General features: G+C 44.3%; 1 protein-coding gene across 1 annotated transcript; it reads right to left on the reverse strand.

The window, feature by feature from the left end:
• Positions 1-11,426: 11,426 nt before the first annotated feature.
• KCNF1 (potassium voltage-gated channel, subfamily F, member 1) lies at positions 11,427-13,661 on the reverse strand. Its single transcript, XM_009332486.1, has 2 exons — positions 13,560-13,661; positions 11,427-13,493 (listed from the first exon to the last, which is right to left on the reverse strand). The coding sequence occupies exon 2, from the start codon at positions 13,260-13,262 to the stop codon at positions 11,799-11,801; it is 1,464 nt and encodes a 487-aa protein (XP_009330761.1). The 5' UTR covers positions 13,263-13,493; positions 13,560-13,661; the 3' UTR covers positions 11,427-11,798.
• Between the last annotated feature and the right edge of the window lie 391 nt (positions 13,662-14,052).

The raw sequence follows: 14,052 nt of genomic DNA on the forward strand, positions 1-14,052 counted from the left end.
GATTTTTATCTCATTTCCAACTGACACAACTAGCACAAGTCCTCTTTTGATCTGTGAGATCAGAAACAGATGTTGGGTATATTAGCTTGATGATTTGGGGACAGGATTTACAGGTCTGGCTCCAGCAGCCAGATGCAGGCACCCCCTGATCGAACGGGGAAGCCTGAAATCTCATGACATCATGCCTGTGTCACAGACTGTGGGACCATCTGTTTAAGGCACCTTTATTTATATGCAATAGATTTTTTTAACCAAACAGCAGGGGAGAAACTCATTCTACAATTCTTTTGTAAAAGAAGACTATTCACCAGCTGTGCCCTCAGCAAAGTCCTCTGTACCTCATCACGTGACTTACAAACTCAGGAAGCAGACAGGCAGACAGCGGACGTAAAGGTTCAGGTCAGGGTTCAGACACCCAAGTACTGATGTCTACATGTGTGCTAACTGTCTCAGTTCCTTCTAGAGTCAGTGGAGATCTAGTCAATGCCAGCAATGGAGCCTAGCATGCAACTGAAGTTGCATGGACCATGCTCAAGCAGACACAAGGGGTGGGATTCAGTTGCCCCAAAATAGACATCTAATATCGATTCAGGTGCTGTGAAACACCTTTCTTAGCCTCTTGCAAGCACTTCAGAAAGGTTCATGTGTCCCCTAGGGTATATTTGCTATCCCTTGCAGATGTCTCAGACACCTTATTCTATCTGGACATGGTCCTGGACAACCTGTTCCAACTGACCCTTCTTGAGCAGAGGGATTGGACTAGGTGATTTCAAAAGGTCTCTTCCAACCTAAATGATACTCTGGTCTCAGCTGGCAATAGATGCCAGTGCATTGAGCACCTGAAAGTTGCTGCTCTGCTGAAATGCCTGTAGGCTCCAGTGACAGTGCTGACTTCAGCTCGATTCATTGGAGGATGCTTGGGAGTCTAGCACCCCATGAGATGCCCTACATCTGCCTGGGACTGGCAGATACAGAACAGCATTTATGGGAAATATGCACCCTTTCTGTGCCAGGCCAGGCAGGACACACTTATCATCTCAGATACACTGGATAGTAACGTTTGAGTGACTGACGTCTCAATGGTCATGTCTTTTGGAATAGTATGTAGCCAAGAGTCCAGATGGCAAAGTCTACCCATCCAAAATGAGTTCCTTCCATGGTAAAATAACTCCTTGCTATATTATGCATCTACTTTGAGTGTGCTACACTTCTGCATTTTATGCTTTTGTCTGTTACATTAACAAGCCCTCAGCTACCTGGAACTTCCTTGCTATGCTGGTATTTGATCAAGCCATCTCTAAACCATTTCTTGGGCAAACTAAAAGAAGACTGTTAATTTTTTTTTAATTTAAGGCAGATTTTTCAGACCTTAATTCATTCCTGCAGCCCTTACCATGACAGTTGTTGAGTCTCTAAAACCACGCATGGTGGTACACCTCCTCTCCACCTTACTACTTAGTAACTGTAGCATTGCAGCAGCCATCACATACCACATTGTGTGGGGATCGTCCTGCTTCAGTTGTCCTGCCCAGTAACTCATCTCAACTCTAAGCATCTTTCACCATCACATATCCAGGCTCTCATTCTGTAAGCATAAACAGCCTGCGTGCAAACCTTGCATTCAGATGTGCTCAAATGGATGACGGTTAAATGAGACCAATTTACCACACATTTGTTTCTTGCTCTGCCTTTATCAGTTTTCACCAGAAAATAATTTACTTTGATTTGTGTTTCCAGTTGTGTTGCAGTCTCTGCCAGCAACAGTGGGGTTTTCTTTCCAGCTCATTGGTAGACACTGATTAGCAAAACAGGACAGTGAAAAGCCTTAAAGTGTTTTAGTTGCATTTTGTGGAAAAAACAAAACAAACAAACAAACAAAAAAAACCAAAATCCAAACAGGTTTGAGTTGCTTTTCATTCATCTTTGATTTATATTAAGGGATGCTTCATTAAGTACTAAAAATGTGGAAGATCCCTCTTATGCCAGAGGACGTGGCCTACTGGGATGGTGTGTGCCTTTTGTTACCTGGATCAGAACGAGGCAGATGAGCCGGCCATTGAATGCTGGTGATCTTTCACTGAAGTAACTACCGTTTCCCATTAAATCATAGCAGTGCTATTGTCTGAACAGGAGAGAAAGTAGAATCAAATGAAGGATGAAAAGAGCTGTTTTCATTTTAGTTTCTGTTTAAAAATGAGGCTGTACCCAGAGACGCTCATCCCAAATATCCATCACCTATTTGGCTATTCAGCGGGAATCAATCTCATTTTCTTGTGCAAACCATTTTCTCACACACCCATAGTGCAGCATGGGGAAGTCCTTCATACGTTCCCTGAACAGAAGAGAAGCTGCAGCACTGGGCTGCAGTTGGGGGTCCTTGTGTAAAACTCCACTGTAAGGCACGTTTCCAGTCCCACAGCCTACTGCCAAGGTCCTTTCCTTCCCACCGCAGCTGGAAGTGGCCTCTTCCCATTACAGGACTGCTGTACAGACAGATCCTTCACATTTTGTTGCAGCTGCTGTTATTACAGAGCATCATGTGTCTTGGGTTGATATAACAGTGAATTAGGTTGAAATCTGGGATTTTAGATTAGTTTGTTGCACTCCACTTCTAACTGCAGACTGCCCAAGAATCAGCAGTATTGGACTGTTCCATAATCTCTTTGCCTTGCTGCTCAAAATCCAATTTTTTAGTCTACAAAATGTACCAATTTGGATGAGCAAGCTAAGCCCGGAAACATCAGAAGGGAGCATACCAGCAAATTATCTCCCTCTCCCCCACCTCTCTGTCATCGCTATAATCTCATTTACCCTGGAACAGTAAGAAATGTAGAGGAATCCAGTTAGCTTGCTTTATTTCCCTTGGTGGATGTGACAGAGCTGCTTGCGGCCTATTGAGCTGCTCTAACCTACATGGGGATTTCAGCAAACAGCCAGTTTACTTACAAATAGTTGCAACTTCTTTAGTCATGTTGAATAAGACTTTATTATTTTCCCTCTAAAAATCCTGAAAATTGAGAGCCATGAGCTTTTCAGGGTGGCACATGTTATTATATGACAGGCTCAGCCAGCAGAGCCAAGCGTTACTGTCACATGCACTGACCCCTGCAAGTCTTAGTCATGAACCTGAACATTGTCACACTGGGGCTATCTACAACCCTATGATTAAAAACTATTCTCCTCCAAAAAACCCCTTGGCATCCCTTGGGTTTAGCTGAGGGAAGGATGTTGTTGTCTCCTAGGCTGGTCTATTCACCTCTTACAATGTCTCTTGTACTTGGAACCTCATGGTATTTGGGCAATGGTGGTTTTCTGTATAGGGAGTAGAAATGGACAGGCCTCTTTTGGGGGATGTCAGACACAACAACCCATTGCAACCCACCTGCTCACTGCAAACAGATGCTTAGAGGGCAGCCAGATGAGTGGAGGGAAGAAGAGAGACCTGGGTGCCTCACCTGGCCGCCCTTGGGTGGCCGAGCCAAGAACTGCTCCGGCAGCCTGCATGCACTCCCCCCAGCCAGCTCCTAGCTGCTCATTGAGGACCTTTATACTCTATTTACACTGTTTTTCCAACTCAGAAACATTTTGCAGTCACTTTGTACAGACAAGTCACATCAGATATGGGAGCAGCTCACTTTAATACATCTTTGAGTTGCTCAGGCCTCATGTGAACAGTCTTGACGGTAAAAGCCCCAACATGAGGCGGACAGTAACAGCTCCAGTGTGCAAGGATGAAGTCCAGCTGGCAACTGATGTTCACTCCTCCAGCCAAGGCAGTACGAGGGTGCCCTATGTGAGTCACAGCAGGGATGATGTCGTACAGCAGCAATTAATTTGCTCCGAAAGCAAACGGGTCCAAAGGGTAAAGGCTTTTGCAAATGGAATTTACTGTTCCAATGCAAATAACTAACTGGCAAACAATAACCACTCCAGCCTGAAAGCCCGGCCAGCAATTGGTTGACATTTGTGCTGCAGAGAGCTTACAGATTCCCCATGAGTCGGATAGGAGCTGTGTTTTGCAGCAGCAATTGATTTATTACTGTGACAACCAGTAGAAATAGAAGGACCTGCTGGCAGGCAAGGGTGTGATTTGTTCCTCTGCAAACAAGCAAGAAGTGTCCAGCTGGCCAGTGGCCATTCCCAAGCAAAAGCCCAGGGGAGGGTGGAGGTTTTATCTCCTCTCTGCTTGAGTTTTGCCTGCTAAATAGTGAAGGAATTAGGGTTTTTTATATTGTACCAAAACACATTTGTATTTAGTAATGTTTCTACAAAGTGAGTAAGTCAGGGGGATGCAAAGGTCAGGCTATCTTCTAGATATTTCACTTCTCAAGCAATAGGATGACACTTGATCTGTTATTCATGAACAGAAACTCATTCTCATTTATATTGCAGCAGCTCCTGTAGGGTCCAATCAAGGTCCCATTGTGCTGATGCCTGATTGGTGGCCGTGAGCAGAAAACTGCTGGTGCCTGCTTGGATGCAGTTCAGAAACATCCATTTTTTGCCATGTAAGGTTTAACATGAGCACATTCTGATCAGCAAAGCACGTAAGTGCACGTTTAAAGCAATCTCTCTCCAGCAAAATGTTTCAGTGTTTCAGTCCTCTCAAAGAGAGGGGAATTTAAACATGTGTGAAAATATTCGGCTAAATCAGACAGGGCCACTGCACATGGACCTTGCACCTTTTGAGCGTTCCACATATGAGAGAGTTTTCTTTTGATGCATAGAGGGGTTTTGGGGGGTGGTTGGCCAACATGCCCATATGAAGTCTTGAGCCAGTGTGTTTTCTCTCCTAGGCATGTTCTAAGTCTGCCCTAGTGAACTGACACAGTGCAGAGAGCTGCGACTAGTGGCAGTGCACTAGTCATCTGCAAGTGTATCAGGGGTGTGAGCAGCAAGAGAGATGAATCATTTACATTTTCTGAAACAAAATAATAAAGTGTAATAGGCTGAAATTAAGGTATAAAAAATGAGGCTGAATGAAAAGAAAAATATGCCAGTTACAAGAGCTGTCCAATTACAGAGTAATCTTGATGGAACAAGGGAAGAAACCAAAATGGCATGTAGTATTTCATGGTGGTTAATCTGGTATAGACTAAGACAGGAAAGTTAATTCTTCACTGGTTGATAATGGACAAGCTGAGACTTCAGGGATATGAGAAGTTAAAATCAATGTATGACAATGAATACATCATTTATGTGAATATGGCAAAGAATATTTGCGGTATATCATTTTTGTTGTAAAAATAATAATTAAAAAAATCAACATTGACCAACAGCTAGCTACAGCTACTTCATATTCTGGGTATCGTGTAAAATTGCCATATCTTACTATGCTAGTAAGCCTGGAAAACACTGATTCTGTAAAGCTGATAACTGTAATGCAGTGGAAACTTTGTTTGGGATCAGTGGAGTGTATCATAGTGATAAAGAATTTCCCTGTAATGCTGTTATAGTAATTGAAGCTGCAGTTTGTCTCCTGCACAGCAAAGCAGGCTGAGGCTGCCAGAAGGTTTCCTAAAATTTCCCTTTGCAGTGCCGAGCAATTTGCTACTTTCATCCAGTGATTGCTCACCTGAGTTTCCACCACTTTGTGAGCTCTAACACAGAATTTGTGAGCTCTAGCACAGACTCTAATGAATACAGATCATTTTCATTTTTTAAGACATTTAACTGCTGCGGAGTGTACAGGTTACTTCCTTATAGAATAGGGAATCACAACATCTCATGCTTAAACCAAAAACCAAAGCATTAGGGTCAGCCTTTGGGTGCCTCATTTTCATTGAAATCAGTAGAGTGATGCACTGAAGATAACAGTATTTTTGTAGGCATATACAACATAACATTCAGTGTTCCTTTCCATTTTGAGATTTTATTTTTAGAGTCCTTTACTTAGATTCCTTTTAAGATTTCCCTTCCTTTCTGCTTCTATTGTATATCTTTAACTGACCGGGATGATTTAGCAGTACTCGACTCTCAGCATGTTAAAAAGATATTCAAGGCTCCCCTTACATGGGAAGACAAAAAACAGCTTTAAGACACTGGCAGCTTTCTCATCTACATATGAAAGCAACAAGAAAAGAAACACTTAAACGGCACAGCTGCTCTTGGAGCTCTCAGCTCTTTCTATCATCTTCATTTTCCTCTTAGCAATTTACGTGAGCCTGGCTTGTGCATTAGCCTGGCTCACTCGGCTGCATCATTCCCCCCAACACTCCTAAGGCAGGCAAAGCTGCCACTGAATCAAGCCTAATATGGTTCATTGCAGGACGAGAAACCAATTTCGGTTTTAGTGGGATATCTACAGCTGAAGCAAGTAAAGTCAATATACATTGCCCTGAGTTGACTTTCACACTAGTGCTATGTTGCTGCAACTCTTGGTGAAGTTTGATTTACACCAGGCAGTGCAAAACTTATTCCTCACATCACTAAGGACCATCTGTCGCAAAGGGAAAGTGTCTCGTGAAAGCTGGTGTAGAAGGAAATGTTGATATTCATGAATGGACAGTCTAGGCAAATGCAATAATATTTGAATGGGCAGCGAGCCAGATCCTCAAAAACCTGGTTGGGTAGCAAGGGGGTTCTCCTGTGCATGTGCCCGGTAACTGTCCTACCTGTATGAGTAAGAAGTTGTGAGATTTGTCAGTGGATATAGGACTGATGGCTGTGTTGACAGGGAGGAGGGAGGAAGCACTTCTGCCTAGCATAATTCACAGGGGATACCATTCTATTTGTTTTAGCACATCTGGCAATGCAGATGTGGCTGGAAGAGGGTTGTGGGAGTTTTTGTGTCTTTCAGTATGGTTAATTGTTCATTAACATCTCTTAACCCTTACTTTTAAGGACATTTGAATGCTCTGTTTCAACAAACACCTGTTTGTCACTCTTTCATCCGGTCTCAGGTGAGTGTTTGGGGTAGTTATTTGAAAAATCAGTATAGACTGAGAGAATGCCTGAGACTGAAAACAACACGGTCTTGGCTTCTCCTCTTAAGCGTTTTTATCAGGTAGATTCAAATAGTACATTAGGCAAAAAGAAAGCTGCCTAAAGGGTTACTGAAACAGCATCGCTGTGAGCTTCAGCTGCAAAAAGGACCTTAACAATGAGTGCCCCTAGCACAGCCAGGGACAGATGGGCTGTGCTGCATGGTCCTCAGCCCTCCTTCTGTTTGACAGGAGCTGGCTCTGCCTCCACATGCTCACATTCCCCCGACCCATGCACAGACCAGAGAGGACATTCAATTAACCCTGTGTGGCAGGTGCCATACCTGCAGCAAGGGACAGCTCTCCTGCATGCATGACAGCAGACAATAGTGGTATTCTAGTATTTCCCACAATTTTGATTTTTTTTAAGTGTCTTCAAATCATATATATATAGCAGTCCAGCAATAAAAACCTAGCTGTAGATGGCTGCTTCTGCCTGAACCTGAAGCTGTCTCCAAAGCCAAGGTGGCTGTGACACGCCAGCCAGAGTGTGGCATGAGTTGACATGTTACATGCCTATCAATTCCCTGAGACTAACGCTGTGTGTCACAAACTACTGCAGCTGCCTCCCACACTTCTAAAATAAATTTCCACTCTATTAAGTTCTACCCATTATGGTGTCCAGGAAGCTATAAACAGGCTTCATTTTACCTACAGTCCTAGCAGTTGCCACCAGTCTACCTCTGGGTGGGTTATTAAATTAAGGTTATTGAATCAGATTCTGCTGGCAGCTATTCGATGTCAAACTGGACTAATCCCAAATTTACAGTTGAAGTTGATGTTAGTTAGGAACTAAAAGTTGGTCCTTTCAAGGTTTAATTCTGTACATTACAGGCTGTATTAAACAGTCAAAGTTTTCTATAAGCAGCCAGGGCTGGCTACATAGGCCAGATGTCCTATGGGATGACTTCTCAAGAGGATAGTTTGACCTGCTCAGTGCTCTGAAATTTCCTGCACAGTGAACTGAGGAGCTTCTGTATGAGTAGGAATGTCAACTAAAATTATAGTAGCTCTGTTTTTTTCTCCATAATTCTGCTCAATGGGTTTTCTATAGAAGAGTACTACATTTTCTTCCCAGAGCTCCCAATTTCTTATGGGAAGGGTGACCTGTTTCCTGCGTACACCTGGGAGTCCAAAGAGGACTATTTGGGTAGCAGGGGTATCAGGAGAGATCCAGGCCATTTATGCAGATTTTTCTGCACTTGGACATTTTCAGGCTGTTCCAGTCCTGGTTCCCAGGTGAAGGGTATTAAATACCAGGGGCAGGGCTGCCCTAAGAGACAGTTGTGTTACAGATCTTCCCATGTGCTGTAGACATTGGGGAAGCTCAGTGCAGTGGCTGATGCTGTTACTATGAGTCTGGAGATGGGCTCACTGGGAATGCCTTGCATTCATTAATTTAGTTGTACAGACCCAGACAAAGTGTCCACAAAGTGTGCGGGAAGAGCTGGACATGGGAAAGTCGCTGGCGGGTTGGGCGGGCGCAGCCTGTGCCCACCTCACTCAGAGCACAGGAATGAGACCTGCACCAAGCACAGTGCAGTTTCCCCCTTGAAAAGACTTCAGGGCTTGTCCTAACTTTGGACTTGAGAAAGTTCTGTGTCTAAGGGTGGGGGATCCTGACTCAGCCAGAGCCTTTGGATAGTGTCGCTTCCTCTCTGCGAAGGGACTGCACTAACACTCCCCTCCCACCCCCAAGCCTTCCAGTCTTTTAAGTAGTTTTCTTTTTTTAGATTAACTTGTAATAAAGGAAAATCAGCTCTTCTGGGCTGTGCAGAGTATTAAAAAAAATTGAAAACAAACGTCCCCTAGCTCACTCCATCCTTTAAGGGGCAGAGCCTTCCCTCCAGCCCTGATTTCAAAGCCAGTGGTTTATGGTAGTTTCTTGGCCTGTGAGAGGGGTCTCCCCTGGCGCCCCAGAAGGCCTCTTGCTTTCTACCATCAGGGTTGTGGCTGTGTAAGACCCCCCCCCCCTTCTCTCCAGTCCCGCCATGTGCTGCAGGCTGCCAGCCTGCCTTGTCCCTCCATCGCTGCCCACATCTCCTCTTGCTCCTGCAGGGTTCCCACACCACGGGCAAGTCAAACAGGCAGGAATTCATCCTGCCTACCCACAGCCTTTTAAGAACATATAAGTTACAGCAACGAATCCAACAAATACAGTTCCTAGTGCAGCAAACCACACGGAGCCTGGCTTGAGACCAGCCGGGGCTGGAGTGGCACCAAGGTTGTCTCAAAGCTCTTTTCATACTCACATAGCATAGGCAGACCCCTGTGCTCAAAGGCATAACTCATTGGAGAAATTAGCCCATAAAGTTATTTCTGATAAAAGAGGCTTATTTTTTATTTAATGTCAGTCACATTAAATAAATTGCAAAGCGCAGCAGTGAGGATTTAGTACTTGCAGTACTAACCATATTACTTAGCATCTATACAGTGCTTTTCTCATTCAGGAAAGTGCTTTTGCTAACTTAATTCATCCTCAGACACCCTCTGCATGTCATGAGGGAAGTCAGGAACATTTAATATCCCCATTGATAGATAAGACATATGGCTGGGACTGGCACAGCTTTGTTACTTTTCCTCTTCTCCCACCCTCAGCATCCCACCCGAGTCCATTTTTGATGGCTGCAGCCCATGCTTGTGTCCCAGAAGTCCTCAGCAGTGCAAGGGGCAGGATCCTGTCCTTTTGGTAAGAGCCAGCTACAGTCCTGGCCGGGCAGGCAGCGGGAGCAGAGCTGAGACTGGTGGCAAGCAAGGAACAGATCTCAGCAGATAAGAAAGTTTGAGAGAGCAGAGGCTGCAAGCTGGGAGCTGGGATGCGGAGGGGAAGATGGGGGTAAAGGTATACTTGGGCTGAGGAGGTCACTTGGATGGGCTGTTGGCCTTAGGCAGGAGAGAATTTGGGACAAAGGCTGGTGGAAGGATTCTGGTACGGAAAGGTTTAGAGGTTGCTTTGAATTATCTTACTTGATGGGGGTATGTAAGGCAGGACATGGTAACGGGGTTGGGGAAGAGGATGGTAGATCTGGCATGGGGCTGGGGCATGGGGATACAGAGTAGGTGTCCCTGGAGGTGAGCAACTTGGGGTGTGAGGGGTAGTGCTGGGAAAGAGCTTCAGCCTGGGGGAGCCAGGGGTTGATTTCCTTGTCAGGAGATCTGCAGAGCAGACAGTGTTCCTGGGGAGTGGCTGCCTATCTCCGCACACCTGCCCAGCCCCTACACACCACCACTGCTCCCTGCTCCCAGCAGGACAGGGCTCTTCCCACCAGCAGACACATACCCCTTTGCCAGGGGCCAGGGGCAAACAAGGTGCCAGGAGAGAGCACAGAGCCCACATCCATGTGGAGTGGATGCCACAGCCCTATTGCTTGCCCACATCCCAGGAAAAAAGTCCCAAAGACCTGCATGGGAGTCTCGGGCACGAGGTGCCCAGGGATGGGTCATGGCTCCTGCTGCTGTGTTTCATCTGGGCAAGGGGCTGCTCAGCACAAAAGGGAACAAATAAGGACAGCTACTCTAGCCCTTTAATCATTTGGGATCCTACTTTTAACGTATGTAAATACATCTGTGTGCCACTTCTCCCCTCCCCTTTGAGCTGGTGTAACTCCTAGTTTCAATGGATTTCTCTGGTAAAGACCAGACCTATATTATATGAGCCAAATTAATGCTCATGTAGATGGCACTTGCTTTTGGAAAGGATAGTAGCTCCACACTGGTGTTGATTAATATGCTGATTAATTAATAAGATACTGATTAGTGCCTACTACCTCTGTAAAATAATATTTACAGAACCATGCAGTTATTGTAGGGGTGGAATATGTTTTTTTTAAAAAAATAACCTAGTAATATGTTCATTCAGATAGATATTTTTACCATAAATCAATTGGAGATTATACTATTTTTACTGAAACTTTCTCTACAATTACTTTCAAAGAGTTAAAGTTTCTTATTTAGAAGTGCTCAATTTAACTCCCCTATAAACTTCTCTTGCTTTAATAGTGAATTAAAAATACTATGAGTTAACTTACAGTTTTAAAAATTACTTGATTATAAATCCTTCCTGAAAGATCCCTGCATATATGAATTATTACGTTGCAATTAAAAGCTAGAACAAATATTTTTTTAATTTGCTCCTTAAAATACATTGATTCTGTTCTACATCTCTGCTCAAAAAATAGCTTCATGTCCCATTGAAAATTATATTTTTTCTGGAAAGAGGAACCTATCCAAAAAGTTGACCCCAAATTACATTTTACAAAAATGAAACTATTCATTGACTCTAATATTCTGCACACGGTATATGCTCATACTTTCAGTATCTCTAGGCTGAAACTGCTCGTAACATTTTGCTGTAAACCTGAATCTAATACAAGTGAGAAGCTGCTTTGATTTTTTAAGGAGCAGTTCTCCTAGCTGCAAAGGCATTGAAGAGAGCCTGGAAGACACAATCTGTGCGATGCTGCTCTTTATTGTCACAGGTACAGAGTTCTGATGTGGCAATGCTGCACATTCAGGTCATCGAACATTTACCGATCAGGAAGGACTTTTCAGTCTCTAAAATGGTTACAAATGGTTTTTGTGAGAACGCACTCATTATAAGCAGTCTGATCTCAGTGGAGTCCTACTGTTTTATTTTGGGTAATAACGGCAAAGTCTTACCAACTGTTGATGGAGATACCATGGGGTTAATTTATATTCACGTTGGAAAAGCAAAGCAGTGCTCCCTCCCAAATCTGACAGATCCCGTGAGTCTTTTCAATAGTTGATTGTCAGGTTGTCCCGATCTATAGCTTAGCGCTGACAACAGCTCACAGTTTATTTGCAGCTTTGAAGCCTGGTCCTATAGTGTTTCTCTTCTGACAGGAGATGAATAAAGGTGTCACTGTGGGAGACTTTTAGCCGGCTGCTATGAAAAGGATCCTCCTTGCCTTCCCTCGCAAGATCCTCTAGTTCACTTTTGGAGTTTGCAGCTTTCCCCTCGGCTGAGTTAAGCTCCATCAGCTCCAGTTCGTGCTTGGCAGCTGTTTCTAAAACTCTCTGCTTGTTATAATACCTGACAAAGTTGTTAATGATAGGATGGATGGGAAGGGCGATTGCTATCACCCCGCAAAGAAAACTGATGGCAGCATTCAGTTTTCCTAGTGTTGTTTTAGGGTATATGTCTCCATATCCAACTGTGGTCATGGTAATGATTGCCCACCAAAATGACTGCGGGATGCTTTTAAATAAAGTTTCGGGGTGACTTTGCTCCATGGTATAACCCAGGGCAGAAAAGACAAAGATTCCAACAGCTAAGTACATGAGGAGCAGCCCGAGCTCCTTAAAGCTGCGTTTCAGGGCATACGTTAGAGTCTGGAGCCCCGAGGAGTGCCGTGCAAGCTTGAAAATCCTCGCGATCCTCATGATGCGCAGCGCCTGGACAGCCTGCTGGACGTTGCTCAGCTCCATGAGCTTGGCTCCCAAGTGGGTCAAGGTCAGGCTGACATAGAAAGGAAGTATTGCTAGCACATCGACAATGTTCATGAAAGACAGGGCAAAGTGGAGTTTGTTGGGAGAGGAGATTAGCCTCAGCACATACTCTACGGTAAACCAGCCTATACAGGCTGTCTCTATGCTGTCCAGGGTCGGGTGCTCCATACGGTTCCCCTCTGCGTCTACGACCTGCAGGTCTGGGATGGTCCCCACACACATCACGACGGAGGAGATCAAAATAAACAGAAAGGACAGAACAGCGATCACTCGAGCCGGGTAGGATGATTCTGGCTTCTCCAGAAATTTCCAGATGTATTTTTGGCACCTTTTCCAGCGACTTTCCGAGGCATCTATTCCCAAGTCATCCAGAATCAGTTGCACCCTTCGGGCTATTTCTTCCAGTTCCTCCTTTTTTTCACTTAGATGAGTTTTGCAGCAGTCATCCAAAAATTTCAGATCCACTTTCCAAAATTCCATTTCATTCTTGAAACATATGGGGCATATTCCTTTCTTCATATGAATTTCCCCAAAGTAGTATACGTCAATAATGCATTTGAAAGCATCTGGATCTCTGTCAAAGTAAAACTCTCTCTTTCCAGGATCATAGTCATCACAGAGGGAGAATATGCTATCGTATCCCCCTGATAAACAGTTGATCAGCTCTGCCAGCCGTGTTTCTGGGTATTGATTCAGGTTATCTCCATAGAACACCTGCCTTACCCCACCGACATTGACTACAATCTCCGTTTCTTCATTTTTTTCTGATCCGTCAGTGTCCACATCTGGAAACCTAGAGTCACCTGCCATTTTAACTGTATTGGATTTTATTTGATTTTTAGCCTCTTGTTTGGTTTCAAAGATTTGTGGCTTTAATTTCTCATGAAAGCAAATCAGCACTGAGTCAGCTCTATTACAAATGTTACCAAACTGACCTGGAGTCGTGGTGGGAAATGTTACAGAAATAAACCTGCGATCAGGAAAGCCTCGTGAGGTATGCAACAAGCTGCAGGGAAAAGACAAGTCATCGGGCTGCTGTGCCTGCAAGCAGGATGTTAGAAAGCTCCAGCAGATTTGAAAGAGAAGAAACCATTTAATAAAACTCACCCCTCTGTTCAGTGCTCGAGAGTCTTTTCAGGTCCCATTCTCTCTCTAAAAGTGATATTTATTCACAGGTTGGAAGTCACGGCAGAGAAATAAATCCTGTGCTCTGATTAATGCAACGTGCAGTGAGTGACAGTTCTCAGAGAGATAATCAGCAGGGTGAGCCCACAGAAAACCGTTGCGGTTTCTTTCTTCGATTCCACAGATTTCCCTAGAAAGCTGCTTTTGAATTTTGTTTCTCTTTCCGTTTTCTTTTTACTTTAAGGTCTTCCAGAGTTTATCTGCTGACTCTTGCACATAGTCAGTCGGTGCAAGCGTGCAGAGGAGAAACTTGTGCTTGTTTTCCCTTTGCTGTTTCCCAACACAATAGGGAGCCCAGGCTGCGAGGAGTCCTTTCCAAACTCTACCCTCTTCTGGTGAATCCCAGCAAAGCACCAGCTACACAGAAAACACAGCTCAGCTATTTATACGCCTGCCTAGCTGTAAAATAATGTGT

Source organism: Pygoscelis adeliae, unplaced genomic scaffold, assembly GCF_000699105.1.
Source record: "Pygoscelis adeliae isolate BGI_AS28 unplaced genomic scaffold, ASM69910v1 Scaffold168, whole genome shotgun sequence".
NCBI lineage: Eukaryota > Metazoa > Chordata > Aves > Sphenisciformes > Spheniscidae > Pygoscelis > Pygoscelis adeliae.